This window comes from Drosophila biarmipes, chromosome X (assembly GCF_025231255.1).
Source record: "Drosophila biarmipes strain raj3 chromosome X, RU_DBia_V1.1, whole genome shotgun sequence".
Taxonomy (NCBI): domain Eukaryota; kingdom Metazoa; phylum Arthropoda; class Insecta; order Diptera; family Drosophilidae; genus Drosophila; species Drosophila biarmipes.
In genome coordinates this window covers 3,753,488-3,777,477 of record NC_066611.1, presented here as the reverse complement: position 1 = coordinate 3,777,477, position 23,990 = coordinate 3,753,488, and the positions used below count along the sequence as shown (strand labels likewise).

General features: G+C 42.3%; 3 protein-coding genes across 6 annotated transcripts; 1 reads left to right on the top strand and 2 right to left on the bottom strand.

Annotated features, from left to right (window-relative positions):
- The first annotated feature begins 19 nt into the window (after positions 1–19).
- LOC108033159 (bleomycin hydrolase) lies at positions 20–4,606 on the top strand. Its single transcript, XM_017107388.3, has 5 exons — positions 20–281; positions 2,440–3,086; positions 3,216–3,691; positions 3,798–3,918; positions 3,983–4,606. Exons 1-5 carry the CDS (start codon positions 278–280, stop codon positions 4,196–4,198), a joined length of 1,464 nt encoding a protein of 487 aa, XP_016962877.1. The 5' UTR covers positions 20–277; the 3' UTR covers positions 4,199–4,606.
- LOC108033160 (uncharacterized protein F58A4.6) lies at positions 4,469–6,154 on the bottom strand. 4 transcript variants are annotated; one of them, XM_017107390.3, is made up of 3 exons: positions 5,912–6,154; positions 5,472–5,855; positions 4,469–4,965 (listed from the first exon to the last, which is right to left on the bottom strand). In XM_017107390.3, exons 2-3 carry the CDS (start codon positions 5,853–5,855, stop codon positions 4,693–4,695), a joined length of 657 nt encoding a protein of 218 aa, XP_016962879.1. In that variant the 5' UTR covers positions 5,912–6,154; the 3' UTR covers positions 4,469–4,692. The 4 variants fall into 4 exon arrangements, with proteins under 4 accessions (XP_016962879.1, XP_016962878.1, XP_043949144.1 ...); XM_017107389.3 differs by having other exon boundaries at positions 5,472–5,911; positions 5,984–6,154; XM_044093209.2 differs by having other exon boundaries at positions 5,472–6,154.
- Positions 6,155–12,852: 6,698 nt separating this feature from the next.
- On the bottom strand, positions 12,853–23,686 carry LOC108033196 (T-box transcription factor TBX1-B). Its single transcript, XM_017107442.3, has 8 exons — positions 23,610–23,686; positions 22,449–23,555; positions 18,822–19,198; positions 18,476–18,708; positions 18,134–18,290; positions 17,556–17,717; positions 16,021–16,088; positions 12,853–14,625 (listed from the first exon to the last, which is right to left on the bottom strand). Exons 2-8 carry the CDS (start codon positions 22,606–22,608, stop codon positions 13,740–13,742), a joined length of 2,043 nt encoding a protein of 680 aa, XP_016962931.1. The 5' UTR covers positions 22,609–23,555; positions 23,610–23,686; the 3' UTR covers positions 12,853–13,739.
- Positions 23,687–23,990: the final 304 nt, after the last annotated feature.

Genomic DNA, 23,990 nt, shown 5'->3' with positions numbered 1-23,990 from the left:
CCCGATAGGTTCTGACAAAAACGCCTCCTAATATCGAAGAACGATAAGGCCCGATAGGTTCCGAAGATTTTTCCTTGTTTTTCCCAACGTTATTAACAACAAATAATAGCGGGCCGAATTGCGCATAGTACAATCGCAGTCGCCCGCAGTTGCCAGAATTGCACCCACACAGCCGGAAAATCAAGGAAGCGCAAAATTTAGGCCAAACCAAATCCGCAGTGACCGTTGAAAATCAAAACAAGTGAAAAGCCACACAAAAGGAGAAAAAACGTTAACTATGTGTAAGTTGGTAAACAAAAGGAGGAGTCCAAGAAATGCACTGAATTGAACTGCAGATGAACAATTTTCATGTGAAGCGAATTTCCGGGCGACATTCTTCTGTTGTTGTTGTGATGTGCGGGTGTGTGTGCGAAAGAGAGAGATGCCAGTTTTGCTGACGCCCCAGCAACAAAAACAAATTAAGCCCAGACGAAAGTAAAATTTCACCAAGTTTTTTCGTTCGTCGAACTGGACAAACTTGTTTTTTGTTTTTCTTTCTTTTATTGTTTGTTTAGAGTGTTTTTGTGCCGGCTTTCCGCGAAAGTTTTAAAACGGCACTTGGTCTGCCCCCTCCCCCTCCCTCTCCCTGGACTCGACTCGCCTTGCCTCTCCTTTTCTTCCCTATTCCTTCGCTCCCTCGCTCCCCACCCGCTACTCTGTGTCTGTGCGAGTCCCGTTAAACTGGTTTTGGCTTAATTGCTCGTCCTCTCTTTCGCACATAACGGTTTTTAATAGGCATTTCTTAACGGCTTTTAACCCGTTGGCTTCGCTTATCAGCATCACCCACACTCGAGAGCACGCACACACACGCACCCGGGAAGGCACATAGATAAATAGTAAACACAAAGCGCAGTAAATGGCGAAAAGAGCGAGGGAGATGCGAGATCCAAAGTGCATAATGGTAATGCCAATGCTGAGGCCCCAGCCGCAGCTGTTCTTTTCGTTTCCCTCGCACTTTCCACCTCTTCGCACTGCTGCCTTTGTGCGCCCGGCCACGCCCACACTTCGGTGGGAAACCCTGGAAGTCGGCCAAGTGGGAAAAATTGCAAGTAATGCCCATCTCTGCCAAATTTCCTCCAGATTGCGTCACACATCGGTTCTAACGGCTTATTTTAGAACGATTTCGGGCACTGAATACGTTATCTTCATCGTTTTCCCACTAAAATCTGCAAAATTGTATACTTACTACAATTATGTATCTTTACTTATTTATTCTCAGGTAGAGGGTAATTGAAAAGCAGCAAATACCTTTCTTTTGTTGTAGCTATAGCTACTATGGCCTTAAGCTACGCCTATTTTATAATTATTTCCATTTTTTACTATATCTAGTTTGTATCTTATAGATAGATGTTTTATTTAGGAGTTCATTCACTAGGATATCATCTTGAGTATTGAAAGACCTTTAGGCGAATACGGAAATTTTGAATGTAAATATATCTTACAGCTTACACTTTTTTAATCTTCAATGAAAATTATTTGAAAAGGCTTGTCTAACTCTCAACGGATCGATAGATCTGTAAGGTTCCCTTATTATTAATCAATATATACACTTAGGCAAAATACTAGTACATATGATACTTGCATTACATTCCATTTAAATTTGAGCCCGCTTAAAACGCTATGGAAAGTTTCTAGGCATTACCTTAGAACGTGGTTATCTCAATCTTATACTCTGTGATCGTCTTTTTATAACGCACAAATGCTATCTCAAAGGTTCTTTTCACGTATGTCTTAGGAATTGTAGAGATTGCACACCCGAAACATCTGTCCAAATACAAAGCAAAGCATTCCTGAGCAGAGCACGTAATTGCCAATTAATTTCGAACAGCTCAGCTGTTTTTGTCGTTTAAACGTTAATTGTCGCTTTTCTTCAGATGCTCAAGATCCTATTCCGACAAGAAAACTGCCCATTGGCTGTGTGAAACAACACGGCTTTCCTCTCCCTGTCATTTTCCCAAGCATTTCCAAAGCATCTAAACTTACACATTGTCAAGGATCTCTCACAATGAATCACACGTTGTAGAGATCCCTAGAAGTGTTATGAAGCGCCCTTTGGAGTCGCTTTAACGTTTTGCTATCCAAATTTACTTGTTATTTGTTTTCTGTTGCGCTCTGGCATAAGCCAAAAGCCCCTTTACCTGCACCGTCAACAAAAAATTATCGCTCTTGGTTTCTTTTCTGGGTAACCCGATCCTCTAGTCTGGGCGGTGAGTCGGGCGGTGAGGAAGATCAAGGTCAAGACCCCGAAACTGAGTCAAGATCCAAATAGAAATCCGAATCCAAATCCAAAACTGATCAAGATGTGGCAGCAGCAGCAGCCGGCGCTATACTATTCGACCGAATCCGTTCGAGTAACTCACTCAATATCCGGCGAACGTTGCCAATCCCATTTACTTGCAGCTGACAACAACAGCGGATCCGGCGGCGGAGGAGGCGGTGGCTCCGGGAACAACAATAGTGCTAATAGCGGGAAGAACTCGACGCACAGGATCGAGGAGTCGTCCAGTGCCATTACCAATCGGCTGCTGGGCCAGTGGCGCAAGAACTTCTACAGCGAACCGAAGAATCTGCTGGCGCAGAACGTCTGCTCCCGCGTCGATCCCTTCGATGTGTGCCTCTCCAGGAAGGCGCTGGAGACCACCAACCATGTGTTCAACTACAAGGTGGAGACCGAGGGCAAGCCGGTGACCAACCAAAGGAGTTCCGGCCGCTGCTGGCTGTTCGCGGCCCTCAATTGCATCCGCCTGCCCTTCATGAAGAACTACAATCTGGACGAGTTCGAGTTCTCGCAGGCCTTCCTCTTCTACTGGGACAAGATCGAGCGGTGCAACTACTTCCTCAACAACATCGTGAAGACGGCGCAGCGGGGCGAGAAGGTGGACGGCCGGCTGGTGTCCTTCCTGCTCCTCGACCCCACCTCCGATGGCGGCCAGTGGGACATGCTGGTCAACCTCATTACCAAACACGGCCTCATGCCAAAGAAATGCTTCCCAGAGAGCTTTAGCTGTGAGTCCAGCATACGAATGAACGCCATACTGAAGAGCAAGGTGAGGGAGTCCTGCGATTTGTGTAGATCTAATGGTTACCTATTGTCAAAACATACCATCTTTTTCCCCTGATGAGGGTAATCTCTTCCAAAAAATCCCCTTCTAACAAATGTTGTTTATTTCCTATAGCTCCGGGAGTACGCCCGTCACTTGCGCGAGCTGCTGGACCAGAACCCAACGGACGAGGAGATCGCTAGCAAGATCCAGGAGCAGATGGCCGAGATCTACAAGGTGGTGGGCATCTGCCTGGGCATTCCCGCGGAGACATTCACCTGGGAGTACTACGACAAGAGCAAGAACTACCAGTCCATCGGTCCGGTCAGCTCGCTGGAGTTCTACGAGCGCTATGTGAAGCCGCACTTCAACGTGGAAGACAAGGTGTGCCTGGTCACCGATCCTCGGCCGACGAGTAGCTACGACCAGGCCTACACCGTCGACTGTCTGGGGAATGTGGTTGGCGGCCGTCCCGTCCTGTACAACAACCAGTCCGTGGAGCTGCTCCTGGCCATGGTCACCAAGTCGCTGAAGGCCGGCGAAGCCGTTTGGTTCGGCTGCGAGGTCAGCAAGCGCTTCGCCTCCAAGCAGGGCATCGAGGATGTGGACGTGTAAGTGGATTTGTTACTATTTACGAGTCCATTCCATTTTCGTTGTATTTTGTAAGTCTCTTGTAAAAATGTGCTCTGTTAATCTTTGATTATCCTTCTCTTGCAGCCACGATTTCAAGCTGGTCTTTGACATCGACATTCAAACTACATTCTCCAAGGCGGACCGCCTGATCTATGGCGAATCGGCCATGACCCACGCCATGGTCTTCACCGCCGTCTCCGTGGACGTGAGTAGTTCGAGCAAGCCCAACCAAAGCACTAGTAACTAGCCATTTGAATTGCTTTTTGCAGAAGAGCGGCGTTGCCCAGAAGCTGCGCGTGGAGAACTCGTGGGGCGAGGACCGCGGCGAGAAGGGCTACCTGGTGATGAACGCCGACTGGTTCAGGGAGTTCGGCTTCGAGGTGGTGGTGGACAAGAAGTACGTGCCCGAGGATGTGCTGCGCGTGTTCGACATGGATCCGATCGTCCTGCCCGCCTGGGATCCCATGGGCACGCTGGCGCAGTAGGCCGGCATCCAAATATATATTTAAATACAATATATACAAAGCTTTACGAGCAGCAATCCTCGAGCGGCATCCAAGTGTTCGAGTTACCAGCTTTCAGTTTTTGTGTACATTATTTTTCTCCGGCCAGTTGCCACACTTATACGAGCTCCTCCCGCACCTCCCGATCCCCCAGGTGTATGCTTTTGCAATATGTCAGTCCAAGTCCCCGATCTTTGTCAATTCTGTAAAACAATCATTTTGTGTTTAGCGCCTAAGTAAAAAATTTCTCAGTTAGCTCCCAAATTACGTTTATCTTTGATTTTGCAGCGGGCAGTTGAAAATATATACAATACAAACGAGAAATAAATGAATGTAAATGCATTTTTTACGTATATACAATTACATATTTAATAAATATATTGAAAACAATTTTTACCTACAACTTGTTTAATCAAAGGAACCACCGGGCCACTCTCTTCCCAATATGTACATCGCTTGAAGGGCACAATCGGGTCTTAGTTTCCCACTCGCCGCATCCGCCGCTGCTCGTACTCGTAGCTCAGTCGATGCCAAATGCCCAGGCACATTCGCACCAGGCGCACATCCTTTTCGACGTTTCTCCTCGCGAAGGCGTACTGCTCCCGGATCAGGTGCTTCGCCGCTCGGAGCTGGCCGCGCTGGATCAGGGAGATGCTGAAGTACAGCTTGCAGCGCGCCTGCAGGAAGGGGTCCCCGAGTCGCAGGCCAATCTTCAGCTGCTGCAGCGAGATCTTGCCGGCCGTCTCTGCCTGCAAATGGGTTTGCTATTAGAAAGACGTCTTAAATAAGGATAGTTACAGGAGGGCAAGGAAGTGTGACAGTCGTTTGGGAGTCTATAGTATTGAACATTAATCATTTTGCCAAAATGAGCTGTTTGAAACCGTGTCAGCCAATAAGTATCAGCAGGTATTGTCAAATCAAATCGTTAATGTATCCTCTCTATTTTTTCCTTTTCAAAAGTCAATTTGCCTAGAGTTCGATAACAATTCGATAAAGAAGAGATTTCACAACTCCGTTTTGGTCGATGACAAGTCGATTTAAACTCTCTGTCATGCATGTCATGACATGCAGATCACTCATTTTTATAAAAGTTCATCATGATCATCAACTTTGAAGACTTTTTGAAGGACTTCAGCTGAATACTGACTGCTGGCACAGCAGGTTATATTTTGATCTACAAAAACGTAAGCGGTTTTTACTTAAAACTTCCTGGAGATGGGATTTCGCGGCAGACCAAGTTCCCTGGCAGACTTACGCATCGCTCGAACTGCTCGCCGAGGGCGGAAAAGCCGCCGCCCAGCGTGGACAGCCAGGACATGAGGTGCTCCACCTCGATGTGCTCCCACAGCGTGTGTGCCAGGATGTCCGCGAACCTGTAGTCGATCGTATCCCTTTCCGGCGGCTCGAAGGAGAGCCACACCAACTGGACGCCGTGCTTGCTCCTGAGGCCCTTGGCCAGCTCCCTCTGCTGGAGGAACTCGCGCAGGTAGTAGTTGCCCGTTATGGCGTCCACCTGGATGCTCAGCCTCCTCAGGGGTTTCCTCTCCCGACAGGAGTCGCCGGCCTCCCGGCTCGGCCGGTTGTGGAAATGACGCCGCTGCCAGTAGTCGCAAACGCAAATAATCAGGGAATCAGACATCTGGAGGGGGTTAGACCTATTAGTATCATAGCACATAGCCACTTCCATTGTGTAACCTTTTAAAATAGTATTAACAAAATAGTTAGGCAAATTCCACAGGTTTCTGGGGTAAGTTTTGGGGAAGCTACTTGTTTCGAGTCAGGATCACCACCTGGCTTCACTGCTTTGTGATCTCAAAACGGAGTGCTCATCATGCAGGCGCAGCACATGTGGGTCAAGCGTTATTTTGGACTTTTATTTTATCAGAAGTTATTTGCAGTTTTGCTAAAAAATGTTAATAACAACAGTGTGCCCACGCCTAGAGCGCCAAAAAATGTCACGATCAGGTGTCAGGTGGCAGCTCTGGTTGGGTGGGCGCCGGAAAACTATCGGTTTTGAACGATTTAAGTAATTGCCGCACTATTATTATCGCTGTTGGGCGCCAACAATTATCGGTTTTGAAAAATCGTTAAGTAAAATTTAAATTTAGAGCACTAAATCTTAAGAAAAACACAGATTATTTTTGTTGTAGCCTAGGCTAAGTTTAAAATGTACATGTTAATATCACGTTTCTTTCACAGAAGTAAGGAGCAAAACAAATTTGGATTGTCTCTAAGATAATAAAAATTAAAATTAAGATGGATAAAACAAAATCATGCAAGCTTTAGCAAATATTTAGTTTTAGTTTTTTCAATGGTGTTAATGTCAAAAGAGGCTAAAGATATCAATTCCGAGTTATTTTCAATGTTCAAAATGATATTTAATTTACATTTACCTATTTTTACTTTCATATGTTACTCACCTGATTTTATTGACTAAATGCCTTTTTATATACATTTTATTTATAATTTAACTTACGTTCCACACCAATCGCCCGTTACAGTCCACACCCCGTGGAGGCCATTCGAGCGGAGCGCGCAATTCAAACTGTAATGGCACTGGCAATCGCTGTTTAGCTTCGGAAATTGTACAATTCAAGACCCGGCCAGCAGCCCCATGTGTGGACGATTCCGCGTGAAAATGACTCAATTTCGCTGGAGTGCAACTGCAACTGCATCTTTTGTGGGCCTTCAACATGGCCATTATCATTATCAAACAAATGCTTCGCCCCTCGATTTCTCAGTGCCAACAAATCTGTTAGCAGTTGGCAATAATTGTGCAGCCAGCGGCAACATTGTCCCCACACGCTCCCCCACCACCACTGCCATTCATGGTTTTCCCTTTTCCATTTCCCATTTTCCCTTCTGCTCGCGGCTATTTCTGGCGTTTGCCTTTATTGCTGGTGGCTATGTTGTCATCGATGGCATTAATTTCGGTAAGTGCGCCCGACTATATCCTCTCCTTCGGCTCCTTCGACCACACCCTCTCCTTCTTCCTCTTTCAACACACGGTTTTTATGGCACGACATTTTTCTGAATTATGCGCCCAATTTCCGCCGAATCGAAGGAGCTCCCTACATAAATTTCCCCAATTCTTATGCGCATTGTGTAATATTAATTGGTCCCAAGCCATCAAAACATAATTTGCGCCACCGAAAGTGTCGTTAAATTATTTGTCATTAGTATATTCCCTCATAAGAGTACTATCGTTCACCAGATTAATCTAAAAAATATTTTTGCGTACCTAACATATGAAGAAATAAAAACATTGTTAAAAAAAAGCTAGCTTATAATCTAGATTTTGGAACCCTTTTTCTTTATTAAATATTCCACTTCTTCGACTACTTAAATGTAGCATTATTTTGAATTTCAATAAAACATTTATTTTATATGTTTTGAGCACTGTTCAAATGGTCGGTACTTGAGTGCAGCATTATTTTTTGAATTTTTATGCAACTTTTATTTCATAATTTTCACGCTTCGTAAAAGAGCAGCAACATTGTTGGCTGCACTTTCGAGCACGTGCGCCAGATGAAAAAGTTTCGGGGAGTCGGCGTATTTCCATGGGGCACTGACAGATCCACCGGGAGATTTGTTTGTGGGCGTGTCAGCAATATGTCAAAATTGCACTCGACAGTCGCGCATGCGTCCCCACAAAAGGGATAGCCTCCGCCTCCTCCTCCGCGCATCCCTCATCCGCATCCTCCTGCCCTCATCCTTGATCTCCTTTTTCGGGGCTCGTCGGTCGTCCACTTGAAAAGGCTAAAACAATGCAAATACGAGTGGTTAAATAGTCGAATTTGAGATATCCTGCCCGAATTTATAATTTTTCAACTATTTTTTTTATATTTTAAATGCCTAAAATTAATATAAAGATATTGTTGACCTTCTAAATTTATTAGAAAGGTTCGTTCATCAAACATTTCAAAATTTTTAAATACCTTTAAGGTTAATGCTTATAATTCTGAATTGAATTGAATTTATTTACAATGATTGGATAGCAATGTGAGTTTGAAGTTTATAATGCTTTTACCTACAAAAATTATTTTATATTGTATTAATATTGTCTGGTGTGAGAACTCTCCTTATATACATTTTTCGTCACCCTACTAAGGCCTATATCCCCAAAAATATCCTATCCTTATAAAACGTAAACAAAGCCTCAAGTGTCAGCAGCAACAATAACAACGGGGAAAAGGAGGAAATCTGAGGGGAAAACTCGTAGAGCGGAAAATCGAAGGCAACAACATAAACACGGTTTCACTTTCAAAGCGATTAGCCACGGATGCGCCCGGTCTTGTGCCGAAAATCCCGAAACGACAACAAACACACACAGTCGATGGGAGCAACAGTTTCAGTGTGCTGTCCCTGTGCACAGAGAAAAAATGCGTCAACTAATTTAAATATGCATTTTGCAAAATATTCCACATTCAACAAGTTGATATTGCTCCACTTTCCAGATGAGTCAATCGAAAAAGTGTATTTTTGGGCTTACAGCTAGGATGTAATTTGTTAATAAACAACAGATTGTTATTTTTATAATTTTGCTGTATTATTAAATAAAACCTCTTCAACAACCATCCAAAAATCATTGAGTTCTAAGCAACAAGTAGATTAGTTAAGCCTAATTCATTTAATTTCTAGTAAACCTTTTCGATGGGAACGTCTTTTTATTTTATTAAATATTTTACCTATAATTCAAAAATATATTCCGTAGTTTTTCAGAGTGCCTTACTTGTCTCCAAAGAGTGAGCAATTCGACACCAGGCGAGTGATTGAAACGACAGGCGACAGCACACACACCCACGGCAGACGGCGCAGATGTGTGTGTGTCGCGGGCGAGTGTGTGTGTGCCTAGAGTGGACCCACCACAGCGCGGGGCGACAATAAATATCCAAACCATTCACTTTACAGTGGCAGCAAGCCGACCCCGGCGACCATATCTCATGCCACTTCAAGTGGCCACTGGCCCGCACCCCACCCTAGTTTCACCGGGCCACCCCACCCGCTGGCCATTATCACCACATAATGATAGCACTGTACATAAGTCGGATCGGCGATGTTGTACGTCATATACCGCTTATCGGCCCACAAAAAGTGGCGGGCGATAGTGAGCGAACCTACGAGGAATCCACTTGATTTCGCAGGAGAGTTCCACGGACTGGCCTGGCCGGGTGTTCCGTGACACCTTATAGAGCGTGTCCCTGCTGCCCCTCGGAACCCCGACACTCCCTCGACTATCCACGTTAGTCAGTGATGAGCCGATTTCTTACTCACTTCCTTGGCAGTCGATTCCCTAAAATGAATCACTGGAATGTAAGTGAATCATTCATCAGGGTGAAGTGAGTTAGCTTTTTAGGCGGTCTATATAAAATAATGTAATTGTCTCAGTCCTTCACATGATATCGTCGCTTGACTGCCAAGAATTTTAACTCTAACACAGAATATATAACATTTGCAAGGTTTCCTAAAAACCATTATTCATATCAATGAGTTATTCATAATACTAATACTTTCAAGTAGTCATTCATGTTAAGAGCTTTATTTTAAAGATATATGCATTAAAATGTATGTTGCAAGATGCATTGAAAACATCTCCCTTTCTATAAATTCTACATTCTATATATTATAACATCCGCATGGGCGAATGAATGAATGAAATGAATACTTTGGCTGAAAGTAGAAGTAACTCTCAATAACATACCAATACACTTGGAAGGTTAGATATTGAGAACTGAGTTTTTGTCTTCTTGTGGAAGGTGTACTTTCCTTCTAATGAAAATAACATTATCTTTTCAACGATAAAACATGCCTAAATACAAAATGATGTATTATCCGAGCTTTCCAGCATTCAGATCACCAAAATCAATCATACTTCCCTGGCCAGCGAAATGTATATATAGCGCAGTATCTGTGCAGTACAGTGGTAATCGGATGGAACGATCGGCGGGGCACGGCGTGCGACACATGGCCTCCTTATCATTAGTAACGTCACTCGCCTGACGCCCAACCTGCGCGGAGAACTCAGAACTAGTTTCACACGCCCCGGCACAATGGCCGGGCACCGTGACAAGCCATCAAAGGCGACGTTCATTAGTCACACGGAAACGGTGACACGGCGGAGGCTTCAGATTGATTGTGCGGCGTATTGAACTTTGGCCAGGTCTCGAGTAACGAAAGGGCCTAAATTAGGCAGTGGCTTCAAAGAGCGGCGAGCGCATGTCTAGAATTTAATAACGCCATACGTACCCCGCATCCTCTGGCACGGCTCCTATGGGAGGACCCATAAATAAGAACAAATTGGCATGCAATTCGCTTAGAGCGGCGACCAAGTAGAACATAAATTTCTCATCACTTGCATAAAATTCACAAAAACAACGCCCAAGAACAAACAGATGTGTCGCCGACGGATTGGGGGTCGGGGGACCGGCTATGATGTGTGCTATATGGGGCGGGAGGTGGTGCTGCATCCATGTGGCAGGAAAGGAATTCCCACCCCGGGAAAACTTGTTGATAGGTCGATGGTTGTGTGTGAACTTTGGGAAGGGTAGATAATTCTTTTAAATTTTTCAAACCAGGTGCTTATAATCATTTCCCATAGAGCAATATCAATTTACTTAGATTTCGGTCTTTCAAATTTGGATCAAACAATTTTCGTAGTTTTACCTTAAGATAAGAAAATAAGCTCTAAGCTATCTATATTTATTATGAGTATATACTTTTCATTATTTCTTTCTTTCCAGTTTAACTGAAAAAGAAGATTCTTTATTTATATTAAATGTCACCAGTTGCCAAGCAAAAATTCAACAACTTTCAAGCACAATGGTTTTACAAATAAAATGTTTATGCAGCTGATAAAAATACAGCCAGAAAAAATACAGTATCTCGCGCTTGAATCAAGTATTTTCGGTGACAAACCTTCACCAAGCATGGAAAATACAGAAGCCAAGAAGTATCAAGCACGACTTTTCAGGACCAAAAATACTACGCTCGAGAGCCTTTCGGTCTTCAATCAAGGATGAATAGTTCTTAATTATAATCACATTTGCACTAAAAACAAGAACGATTTAATAATAAAGTAAATAAGTTACAGTCATGATTAAAGGACGGGTAATTTTTAAATAAATATACAAATATTACGCAATTAAACTGAGTTCATATTATATGCTAGTACGAACGAAACATTCGAGATATATCTGAATAAAAATATTATTTATAGTTTAATTACGACTTGCCGCTTTTAACCGATTACATTCCGAATAAACACTTGGGAATTATTAGAGCTGACGGATATTAAAATTCCCAAATGTGCTCGATGTCAGAACTTTTGAGCACAAATCGTTCTTAAATCAAGGGCGTTTGCACTTGTTTTTAGCACGGTATTTTTCTCTAACGCACTTCTCTTTATTTTATTATTATATTATTTTATCAATATTCTTTACATTTTGTGTGCTTCATTAGGTATTTGCCTCATTTCTTAGGTTTTTGCCTTATTTAACCAGTTGCTAAGCAGAAAATCCGGCAACCTTCCAGGGCAATGGTTCTTTAATCAGCACGTTTATGAAGCTAATAAAAATACTGATATATTTATTCGCACAAATGAATAATGAAGAATCAAGAGATCAAGAAACCCATGAAAATGCCTAATTATTTGCTTGGCCTTTTATCTGCGCCCCAAGTTATTGCACATGACAGCCTATGGCCACCTGAAATCCTCAGTTTGGCACTTAAATCCACTCTGGATCGATCGATGGCCTGCCAAGTCCATGGAATACTTATATACATTTGTGCCCCGAAATCGATATTCCTCGGGCCGGAGATTCATTCGGCTTGTCAATCGTCGGGGGAAGACTTATCAGAGTATGGAAAACTCTTTTGAGGGTCGATGGACGCGCAATGATAACAAAGAAAGTCGATGGGAAATCAAAGCGCAGGAAAATGGAAGATACGACTTTATGGCTTCCTTTGTAGATCTTGCTGTCTCTTTCCTCTAACCCCGATCGCCTGACACTCCTCCTTCTGCTTCTTGCTGAAACACTACCCATAAACTCGCTCCAGTCCCGAAATCTAAAATCTCGGGGTCTGTAATCTCATCTGATTGGCTTCCTTCCTCTTCTAGTTAGGTTCTTTCATGTTTTACGATTTTAACAGATCCAATCTCCTGAACAATGCTTCTACTGACAACAATATTGCTAATATAAGTTATTAGTAGTTATTAGTATTTATTTTAATAAAAATGGATCATAGACTTGCTGAAACCTTAAAAATGGAGCACGTTGGAACTTAATCAATTTCAGTAGTTCCCCTTACGTATATATTTTTGGATCACAACTCCTCCTTTTCCGCAGCCCCCACCCTACATTTTCTCCCCTTTTCACGGAAGTTTTCCCATTTTTCAAAGCATTTTCCAGCCTCCTTTTCTCGCTGCTCTTTCGTTGGTTTATCTCAATTAAAACAACGGCACATTCTGTTTAGAAAGAGACGGGGCACTCGACAAAAAACGTGCGCTCGAGAGAGACGGAGATAAAGTGCTTTATAGCGTAAACAAAATGGTAAATGGAAAATCGTTTTCCCCCGTGGCACTCTCATTTCCCAATTGACTTCGTCCATTTTGAAATAAAATTCAGTTTTTTTGTTAATTTACGTTTTTGGTTTTAAGTTTACTTTTAATTTTCTTTGTTTTATTCATTTAAACTGTTTCAGTTTTTATATATAGCGAGATATGCGTATTTTGTATTTACATAGAAAAAACAAAGTAACTAAAATGTTAAGAAAAAAAAGCATATTAAAATTACACTACACATAACATCAAATATGATTTTGTTGCACATGAATCGATAATGTTAAGAACTACACTACAAAAAAAAACACTATTTATTTTGGTAATATTTTTGTAGAAATACTTGTAATACTTGTTGCTTTTATATTTGGCTGCTAATACTTGATTCCTGCACCGACCAAATAATTGAAGTTCTAAAATCAAGAATGAAATCTCTTAAAGGAGGGTTCAATGCTTAAAGTGTATATCCTCTGATCTGAATTTAAAGTTGAAGACTGTTAGCTACATTCTTTCTAAGAGCATTCCATACTTTAACATTAAGCAAAATTTTTGGCATTCTGTATTTTTGAGCGAATTAAATTTTAATATTTAAAGTATTTATTTTTTAGTTTCGGCTGTTGTATTATTTACTTCAGATTCAATAAGTATTCCTAATTTATTAAAAAAATATGTGTTTGTCTTCAGTTATAACTTTTCAAAAATATTTAGAATTTTAAAAAACTTCTAATAATACAACGAAAATTCTTGACTTTAGAAATATATTCTGGCTTCACAGAGTTTTGGCAGGAATATTTTGTGCTCCTAGATATTGACGAAGTAATCTTAATTTAGAGTATTAAATAATTTTTACAGGCAAGTTTAGGGTTATTTCCTAGAATATTTAAGTTGATGTCGCCAGGGGACCCATGAACCCGATCCTAGGCGCACACATTCTTGACCATCGGGTGGCTTCTGCCCAGATCCTCTCTAGCGCGGCACCAGGTCTATGTAGCTGTTGGGCCGCATCATCTGGTGGTGGGCCGCCGAGCCGTAGAAGCTCGGGTAGGTGGCTCCCATGCCGTAGGCGGCGGCGGCCGCGTGCCGCGACACCTTCAGCTTGTCGTAGGCGCTGGCGTAGGGGCCGTGGGCGTGGCTGTGGGCGTGCCCGTGGGCATGGGCGTGGCCATGGTGGTAGTGGGCGGCGGCGGCAGCAGCCGCATTGTGGTGGTAAATGGCGCCGAAGTTGCTCTGCTCCTGGGCATAGGGTTGCCCGATGCTCGAGTAGATATTGGCGGCGGCCATCACCTGGGTTGCTCCCGTGCCGGCCGAAGCTGCTCCTGCTCCGGCTGCCGATGCCGATGCAGTGGCTCCCGCGGCAGTGGCTGGCGGGGATGCGGAACTGGTGGAGTGGGGCGTGAGCGGATGCGGCTGGGGCTGCGGCTGATAGGCATGGTGATAGCTTCCGTACTGGGTCTGGTTCTGGCTCTGTTGCAGCAGCGCCTGCTGCTGGCCCGCCTGATGTTGCTGGTGGAGATGTGTCTGCTGGGGCTGGTGCTGCTGCTGCTGCTGGTGCTGCTGTTGCTGCAGTTGCTGCTCCATCTGGTAGCCCAGCAGGTCGGGGGAGTTGCCGGAGGTGGAGCTGCTGGAGGGCGTGGCCGGCAGCTGCAGGACTCCCTGTGGCTGCTGCTGCTGCTCCACGCCCAGGTCGGTGCAACTCAGGCCGAAGTTGCTTGTGGCCGCCGCGCGCTCCTTGAGTTGTTGCTGCTGCTGCTGCTGTTGCTGCTGCAGTTGCTGTTGCTGCTGCTGCTGCTGTTGCTTCATGCGAGCCTGACTCTCGTGGCTCATGGACGACATGCTGCCACCGCCAGAGGTTCTGTAAGTGCAAGCAAGTTTAATTTAAAAATAATAATACAAAAACATATTTAAGTTCTAAACAGATAACAAAATGAGTCTGAAATTTACTAGACTAAATATTTTTCAGAGATATTTTTTTTTGAAGTTAAAATTGGTTTCTATTTTCCTATTAACAAATTAAAAGCTGGCTCAATTGCACAATTGCTTTTAAAGTTATGGATAAGTGAAATTGAAGGGATTGCATCGTCAGTAGTGCCACTTCCTACCACTAGGTGGCGTTCTAGAAGAAACGGATATTTCATAATCAAGGCTTCCGCCTCTTTTCTCGCGTAATATGAAACATCTATAGGGTTTCTGGGATTAATGCTATACCTAACCATATACCTATAGAGATTTAGCAAGAAAATAGATCATAAAATTAGATCATACTTTTTGAAACTATTACATATGAAAGCTCAACCAATATGTGGCAGACTAACGAACTTTTCTAACTTAAAACTTGAAAGGCAAGTTATGAAATGAAGTGAAAAAGAATGTCTTGGAAAATATTATAAATATTTGTGTTCGAAATTGTATAGAACTCGACCCAAAAGCCCCAGCCAAACATTCGGAAATGCTTGAAAGTTTGTAACAAAGCCTCAAAATTATTTGAAGTATTCCCTGTGATAAACAGCTCTAAGCATACTCGTAAACAAAATTGGGAATCGCGGACGCCGATTTGTTTACACTATGCTCCGGAGTCGAGGCCTGCAGTTCGACAAATATGAAAAGCCCCCGAAAATTGTTTATGCCGCCGGCGCATCTGTCAGCCGTCCCATCAGCATCATCGTCAGTCCCATGCCGCTCGACATCTCCGGCTTCTGTTCTAGATTTTGAAGTTCTTTTGTTTTTGAGTTATTGTTTCGGGGTTTCAAGACTTTTCGATATTTTCCGGGAATGTCTCGGCCCGTCGACCGAATGTCTAGTTCCACTTGGATTTTGGGATCTTAAGTTTTCGGTGGCCCCCAAATGTTGGCATGCCAGCTGAAGCGTAGGAATGGTATGATAGCAAAGTAGGCCAATTTTCAAATCACATGTAGTTCCTAAAGCTTTTTTATATTAAAAGTTGAAAAATACAATCTTAAAAGTGTTTCAAAGATTGCATATTTACGGAAAATACCAGAGCAATGTATGCATTCAATTGCGGCCTTTGAAAATATAGAACAAATTAAAACACATGTTTTCGGATCTTGTTTCAAAATTATACAGAACGGAAATTTTCGACTTAAAATTCCTCTGGCACAACCCCTGACAAATGCTTTGCAATTAAAATTTGCACAGAAATATAGTCATATGTGGCAAATTGATTTGGTTTTCATAGAGATTAAATATAACCTAAGAAATACGAAGTACACAAAACTCGGATTCCACTTACACATCATTGGTGCCATCGTCCCGAAAGCCTTTGGCGAAGGGATTGCTGGAGATCTTCAGCTGTGTCACCTGCAAGAGCACGAAAATGGGGAAGTATTTTTATTGGGCTGGAGAGGCATGGGAGGAATGTCGAAAGCAAAACAAATAAATTAAATACCCAACAAATTAGAGAAAAATGTTTACAACTGGAATTCCACGCAATGATTTGCAATAAATTCGAGGGCGGGTGGAAAGGCGTTCCACCCACATCGAGCACATAAATAATTTAAATACTTTCCGAGCATGTCTAGGCTGTATTTATAGCCGACGTACCCGAGCCCCGGCCCGATCCCCCGACCCACTGGCCGGAATTATGAGTTATACCCGGGACAAATATGAGGAGCGCACAGAAACACCTCGAGCTGCCTCGGCTGGGCGTCCAACATGCGATAAGAAATAGGGGCGCCCCAGGTGCTCTTCAACCTGATATCAAACCCCGTTTCAAGGGCTTGTCAGTGGTGCAAAAATAAAAATTAGCGGGAAATCTTACTCGGTTTGTCCCAAACAGCATACACACAAAACAAATTTGTAGATAAAATTTACCAAAGAATAAGTTAGTTAACTTTTTAAAATATTATTGTGCATTTTATGGTATTTAATAGTAAAATTATCATAATAAGCTGTGTGTACTTTGTTCTTGTGAGATTGACTATGCTAAAGGTTGGGCAATTTAACTATTATATTGTTCTATTTAAGCCAATAGTTTTTTGTGTGTAGGTATGTATACCATATCGCACACCTGATTTTCACCCCTTTATGACGCACTTTCTTAGAAAATTCATCGCATTCTTAAGAAAATATCAATAAAGAACTCATTTATTATACTAAAATGTACCGGAACCTTTTACAGTTCTTACTTTAATAAACCATATATGAGTCATAAGGTTCTACTCTAATTATTTCCTGGAAAACAGATGATAATTCTGTAGGTGTTATCAGAGCATCTACTAAGATATAGCCCACTTTATTTCTTAGTGAAATCATAAATCGGGGACTAGAGTATCTTCTCGGTCGATGCTGCATTTTCTGGATACGCGTACGCTGTTCTTAAATATAATCAAATATATTTGTGCTGCTTCTGTGCTTCGCAGTGGATGGGGTCGCGGCACCGGGCTGCGAGCTTTGGCCGCTGTTTGTTATAAATTATGGGAAAACATAAACAATAAGGCCGAAATGGCACAAAATGGTCGCGGCCTCTTGTTCGGTATGCCAAGGGAAAATAAGGAGGGTAAAAGTGCGGAGGGGAATTGCATTGGGCAATTAGTGGCGGGGTGGGAATTCGCGTTAAATATAAACGCCTTTACCAAAAATTGTTGTAAACACTTTTCTTAAGTATGGAATTTAAGTATGGAATTTAAGCATTTCAACGTCTATAGATACGTTTCGAAATAATAGGTTCCAAAGCATGCTTTTGAAGTTATGCTTTTCTAATTATCTTATTAGAATATAAAATACTTAAGAAAATTATAAAATAAATAAATAAAGCCTGTTGCTCACCCGCTGATTCTGGTAGGCAGTTACGGCCGTAAAGCTCGTCTCTGGAAAGATGAAGGTGCGGAAGTGACGCGAGTGGTCGCTCTCATCCAAGGACGCGTTCTTCGGTGGCAGGTACACCAAGTGGAATCGAGGTTGATAGCGATGCATTGAGTTCAGAATGATCTGCAAAATAAATTATAAAAATGAAAAACCAGACCACTCCGAACAGTATTTGACCTTAATTAACCCTGAAAACAAGAATGAAAGCAAAATAACTGCAGGATAATAAATAAACAAAACCAGGGAATTAAAGAAAAGCTTATCCATAAAATAGAGAATAAACATTTTAAATAATAGATTATCTTGAAACACTAGATACTTTACTTATCTTTCTATGACCTAAACTAAAAAAAAAGTATCCTTAAAAATGAGAATATATATTTTATAATCTTGATACACTAGATATTTTTACTGACCTTTCAATGACTTAAACTAAGAAAAAGGTAGCAATAAAAAATAATATACATTTAAATATTTGAAGTGCATTAATATCTAAATAAATATGTAATATATAAATATTTAATAATCCAATGACTTACATGACCATTTTCGTCCAGCTGGTTGTTGGTGAGCTTCAGCTTGTCGAAGGACACGATCTGCTTCATCCAGTTGGAGCCGGCGGCAGGTGAGTCGGGATGCACGTGGATCCTGGGCGGGGAGATGGGATCCGCCTTGCCAGCCACCACCCAGCAGGAGCTGAAGGCACGCAATTAATATTTATCAACTTTATTTGACGGCAATAATGCATAATTTTTAAATTTTAAAAAACTCAAATTCGATTTTGATCTTTCATAAATGACTTCATAATTAAGCAAAAATATGCAAAATCAGTTTAAAATCCTGGTTATTTTCTCCTCAAAACACCTAAAGGGTCTACTCACTTGTGGAAGGCGTAGCGATAGCGCTTGTCATCCACGGGCACGAAGTCCAGCATGCAGATGTAGGTGGCGTGGGGATCAAGGCCGCCGATCCTCACCTGGAAGGTGGGAAACATCCGACGGCCCGTCTTGGTGATGATCATCTCGGTGCCCTGGGCGTGGAACTGGTCCCACAGCGCCTTCGTCTCCAGCACCACGATGGCCTGGGCGAGCGATGGATGCACTGGCTCCGACTCCTGGCTCACAAAATAATTTATAAATTAAACGATCTCAAGTCGTAGCATCACATAAGAAATATAAATGTAGAAATGGTTTCCTATTACATTCTTAAATATTTCCCCCCACTCACCCCTTTGCTGATGTTACTACTGTTGGCTTTCGCCGAATTGTTGTCCGCACTGTTGTCTTTTTTGTGTTGGCCCTTGAACTTCTTGGATCCCGCGGATGCACTGCCTCCGCCCGCTGCCGCCGACGTGGCTGCCGTGCCGGCGGCTGTTGCTGCCGCCGAGGCTTCACTGTTGCCGCCGGGGTAGTCGCTTGGCAGGAGGGACGAGGACTGCTCCTGGCAGCTGGGATTGGAGACGGGGTTGCCGCTGGAGAGGCTGCTGCTGCTGCTGTTCGCGGTGCCAGTGCTGCCCGTACTGTGCGTCTCGATGTCGGCAAACTTGGCGTCGATCTGCTCCAGCGGCTTGTACGAACGATCCTTGCCAGCAGTTTGGATGCAGGCTGCAATAAGGGGTCACAGGTGGGTAAGCTTGGGGCCAAAAATGAACAGGAACTTAACTAGCAGGGGTGCTTGAAGCTTCTATAGATGTCACATTAAAATAACGATGATAATGTTGTGTCTTCAAACATTCAGAAAATGTACATTATTGCTATTTTATTTATGAATTAATCCACAAATAAATCTTTTATAGAAATAAAGGATAAGTTGGTCGGAAAATGTTTAATACATCATTCATGTTGTATTATAAAATAAATAATAGTCATAAATTACTATCAATAATAATAAATTTTTTAGTAGCTTTAGCGGAATTTCTTGTAATAGAATAGCAATTATAATAATTGTGACACCTTAGGCATGTTTTTACAATGTATACTAGGTACGTGATATTAGATTAAGAATATATTTATGGTACTTAAAAAAGTGGAATGTGAGAATTATTAAACATACCCATCTACAGCTTTTACATTTTATTATATTTTATTAAATAAAATAAAAGTAGGACAAATCGTACCACTAATATATTGTTGGCTTCTACGTATTAAAATGTAATTTAAATAGTTTTAAAAAACAAGAAAGAACGCTTTATTTGCTCAAGTGACTTTAATACTGTGGGCTCCAAAAATGTTTATTTTTTATGAGCGTTAGAGAGGGCGTGGCACTTGGAAAAGGCAAACATGGGGTTCTTAGTCATAGAATCATAATAAAATCTAAATTTGTATATTTCGGTTTTAGCTTGCGACTTAAAATTTTAAAATTTCTTAAAGTTCTATCTTAACGGCCTGCGTTGCGCAGGAACCCCTAGAATCCGCATGCCTAATCCCAACTTTTAATTTCACGATCAAAAGCGCCTTCATAGTGGTTCTGCCTGCACATTTTTTTAATAAGTAGAAATATTCGTAGGCGTTAGCTTTAAAACTGAGCTCTCCTTGTCTAATGAGGCTACACTTTCTTATACACTGATCAAAACTAAAAGGGAAAAATAAATAATTTTATAAAATTAGTTATAGAGCACTGTTAGATGAACCAAAAATAAAAATAAACAGACTTATTTTGTGTTGATTTTGAACAAAAATTCTGTATTTCTAATCCCTATAGAGTTCTCTTTAGCTTGCAGAAATCGAATAAAACATCGTCCCAAGTAGAAATTATAGTTAACTCGCTTGTGCGAAAAACGAAAATGGCCCGAGCAAATAAATAAAGAGCTCAGTTCAACCCACTTTTCCAGATTCCTGACAAATGGGCGGAAAATACGCGCCTATAAATCAAACACGTCCCGCGTGTATTGTGAGCCAAGTGGATGGGCTTGATATAGACGCTGGGACTTGCTAATTTCATATTTAACGTGATTTATGCGATTTAAAGTGGCAGCCGGGGCGCTCGGCGGCGCCGCGCAGGCGCGGAGTCCTGATCGAAGGCCCCGTAGCACACATCTTAATGTCCCTGCTCCGCGAGCTACGCGGGTAATGAGGCGGCTTTCGGGCTTCGGGCTTCGGGCAAATGGGACAACATGTCCAATTATAAAAAGGCGTCAGGCAGCGGCTGCTGATTGAGTGGCCGCTCTAAATTTAGGATCTCCCCGTTGGGGATGCCTCGCCGGCTGCCGAGCGGATTTTCTGCAATTAATTGTCACCGTCTCGGAGTTGCGGGACTCGCCACGCCGCCAATGACCCCTGACAGGTCGCCTTTTTATCGCCTCATGAGACGCTTTTTCGGCATTTTCCGCTGCTCGAGTGAATTCTAAAATCAATTAACGTTTGGCACCACAAATCGTTTTTCTGTCACACCACAACATCAAACAACAACAAGAACGGGGAATGCCACTTGGGAAACGAGAAACGAGAAACGAGAGTCGAGAAGCGGGAACCGGGAATCGGGAGTCGAGAATCGGGAATCTCGGATCCGGGAACTCGGAGCTAATTGCTGGGGTTTTCTGGTCTCTTGTCACTTGTGCCGCCGCTGCCACGGTCCGTGTACTTTGCTAATTACTGTATCGGAAGCGGATTTTCTTTCAGTTTTTGGGTCACTTGAAGTCCAAACAAATGGCATGAAATTCCCTCACTCACTGCCTGAGTTTCCTAGAAATGTTTGGCACTTGTTCATACTTTGCCTCGTGTCTTACGTTTTTCCATGACAAATACATCATCGTATTTGAAGCACTACAAAAATGCCGTTTTTTAAAATATATGTCTCTGCTTTCAATACCTATAGTTTATTAATTTTTCTAAATATTGGAAATATAAAAGTTTTGTGAATGTGAAAAATAATATTAAATATGAAACAATTTTATCATTAAGGTTCGGTTTCTCTGCTAACTCCTAACCTTAGGACAAGAACACGGTTGTTAGTTCACCCATTAGTTAACCAATAAAAACACTATAGTAACCACTAGAAGGGTACGTAGAATACAATTATTCACCTTTCATAAAGTTTTATAATGTAAAATTAAAGGAATTTATTGTTTGACATAGAATTTTCTGAGTACAAAAATATGTCTAACAAAAATATGAATTTACTAGGATAATATTTAAATATTATTATTTCTTATTTGCCATATAATTAGCTTCCTAGCCTTAGGTTTTCAGAAATACAAACACCAATATTACGTTTGATTTAAAAATCAATTCAAAAAACTTTAATAGTAGTAGATTTTACACATTAAATCGAAAAAAAGTATAGCATATGATTTCAGTTAAAGATAGATCATTAAAATGTGGCATAACAAAAAATAAATTTGAAATTTTATAACAACACAGAAGTTTAACTTTAATGAGAACCTATAATAATATAGTAAATAAGCAAACAAATTTATAGAATTTTCCTAAGTAAAGTTTTGAAGCAAAAACTTTTGAGTACGGATAAGAATAAATGGCTATACCTTATAAATGTATAATGATTTTGAGTATATCAATATTGTTATATAAATGTTGAATATTTTGTTAATTTTATGAATTTTTCTACGTTTTTCTATCAATAAACTTTTTTGGGAAGGTATATAAGATATAAGGGTTCTGAGGATTTAGATAAGAGTCCCTAATTTAAAAGCGTTTATTTTCGTTGTTCATTGTTAAATATAGTAGTAGTAGAACTTTAAATAAAATATAAAACAATAAATAAAAATGTGCTATAAGTAAGTACGGGAATCGAAATCCCCTTATAACTACAAGGTTCGGTTGCTTTCCACCTGAACATTAGGCCCCGCAAGGCTACTCGGAACAGATGATCCCCTCCAGCGGAGGGTCGGCGACTCACCTTCGATCTGCTTCATGGGACTCAGGCCGCCGGTCATGTAGGGCGAGGTCCAGTAGTCGTTGGCGTAGCAGTTGTAGTCCGGCAGGCCGGTGTCCAGGAACTGCATCGAGGTGGTCATCATGGCGCTGGCGCACTCCGTGGGCCCCATCAGGTGCGTCATCGCGAGTCGGATGGGCTGGGTGTGTGTGTGGGGTGTGTGTCTCTGGGGCTCACAGCAAAGAAAAGGAAATCGCACTGAGGTCTTGGCCCATTTATTCCGGTTTGATTTGTTTTCGCCGCGCTGTTTTGATCTCAAACGTTCTTCGCGCAGTTGTCAAATTTGATTATTGCACCCACACAGTCTCACTCACTCACTCACTGTGCACTGCAAAAAAAAGCTCTATCCTCGGCGAAGGGGTGTGAGAAGCCACCGCAACCTTTCGCGGTTGTCAATCAGAATCAGAATGGAGATCGGGACCGAGGTGGAATCGAAAGAGGAAAATCAATTCCTCTTCTTGGCTCGAATGTTTTTATGGCCCGATCGCGTTGACTGGCGAAAATTCGCCCGTCTGTTTTTTCGGTTTCGGCTGATTGATTGACTTGAACTTCTTTATTTGTTTTCTCTCTATTGCGCCTGGCAGAAAGCGTTGAGTTGTCTCAATTGCCACCTTCTTCCGGCCAAGTGCGAACTGATCATCCGTAAGCACCGCGTCCACCGCACTGATCTGATCTGCTCTGATCCGATCCGATCTCTGATCACGCACACATCCGTTCCGTAAAGCGCTGGTCCGCCGAATGAGAGGTCCGTGCCGCTTCGCTTCGGGCCAGCCGCTCCGTGCCTCTGCCTCTCGAGCTCTTGGGCGCACCATCTCCCCATTTCCGTCCGCCAATCGCCGCCGGCAGCATCCAAATTTAGACTCGGTCCCCGAGCCGAGCGATCCACCAATGGCCGCGCCGTCTCCTCCTCCGCGGACCGGGTCGACATGTGGTGGCTCTTCTGGGATCGCACAGTCCTCTAAGATGCCGCAGAGGAATATGCCGGGCAGAGCCGAGCGTAGGGTGCGAGAAAGGCATTTACCAGATGTGCATACAGTGAGCTGCAGTTCTTGAAGACCTTAGGATCGCATCCTGAGTAGAACGATGTCAGTCTCGCAAGATTTGGTTTTATCATAGAATACACACATTTTTCTGACACAAAACCTTTCTCGTAAAAATCTCTTGCCAGGTTTTCCTAGATTTCAGTTCTCGCAAGATTTGGTTTTATCATAGAATACACACATTTTTCTGACACAAAACCTTTCTCGTAAAAATCTCTTGCCAGGTTTTCCTAGATATATTGCGTTAATAAAAGTCATCAATTTTGCCTTAGAGAATTCTTCACCTAATTTGGTCACACTGCCACCTAAATAGGGGCATATTAATAACGATTTTTGTTGGGTGTAGGCTGTACTCTAATAAGATGATAAGTAGATGATTTGGACATGTTGAGTGACAAAAACAACATTTTACCCAGTTTGTTAATATTTTAATAAAGGTTTTTATATCCACTAAAGGGCTGACTCA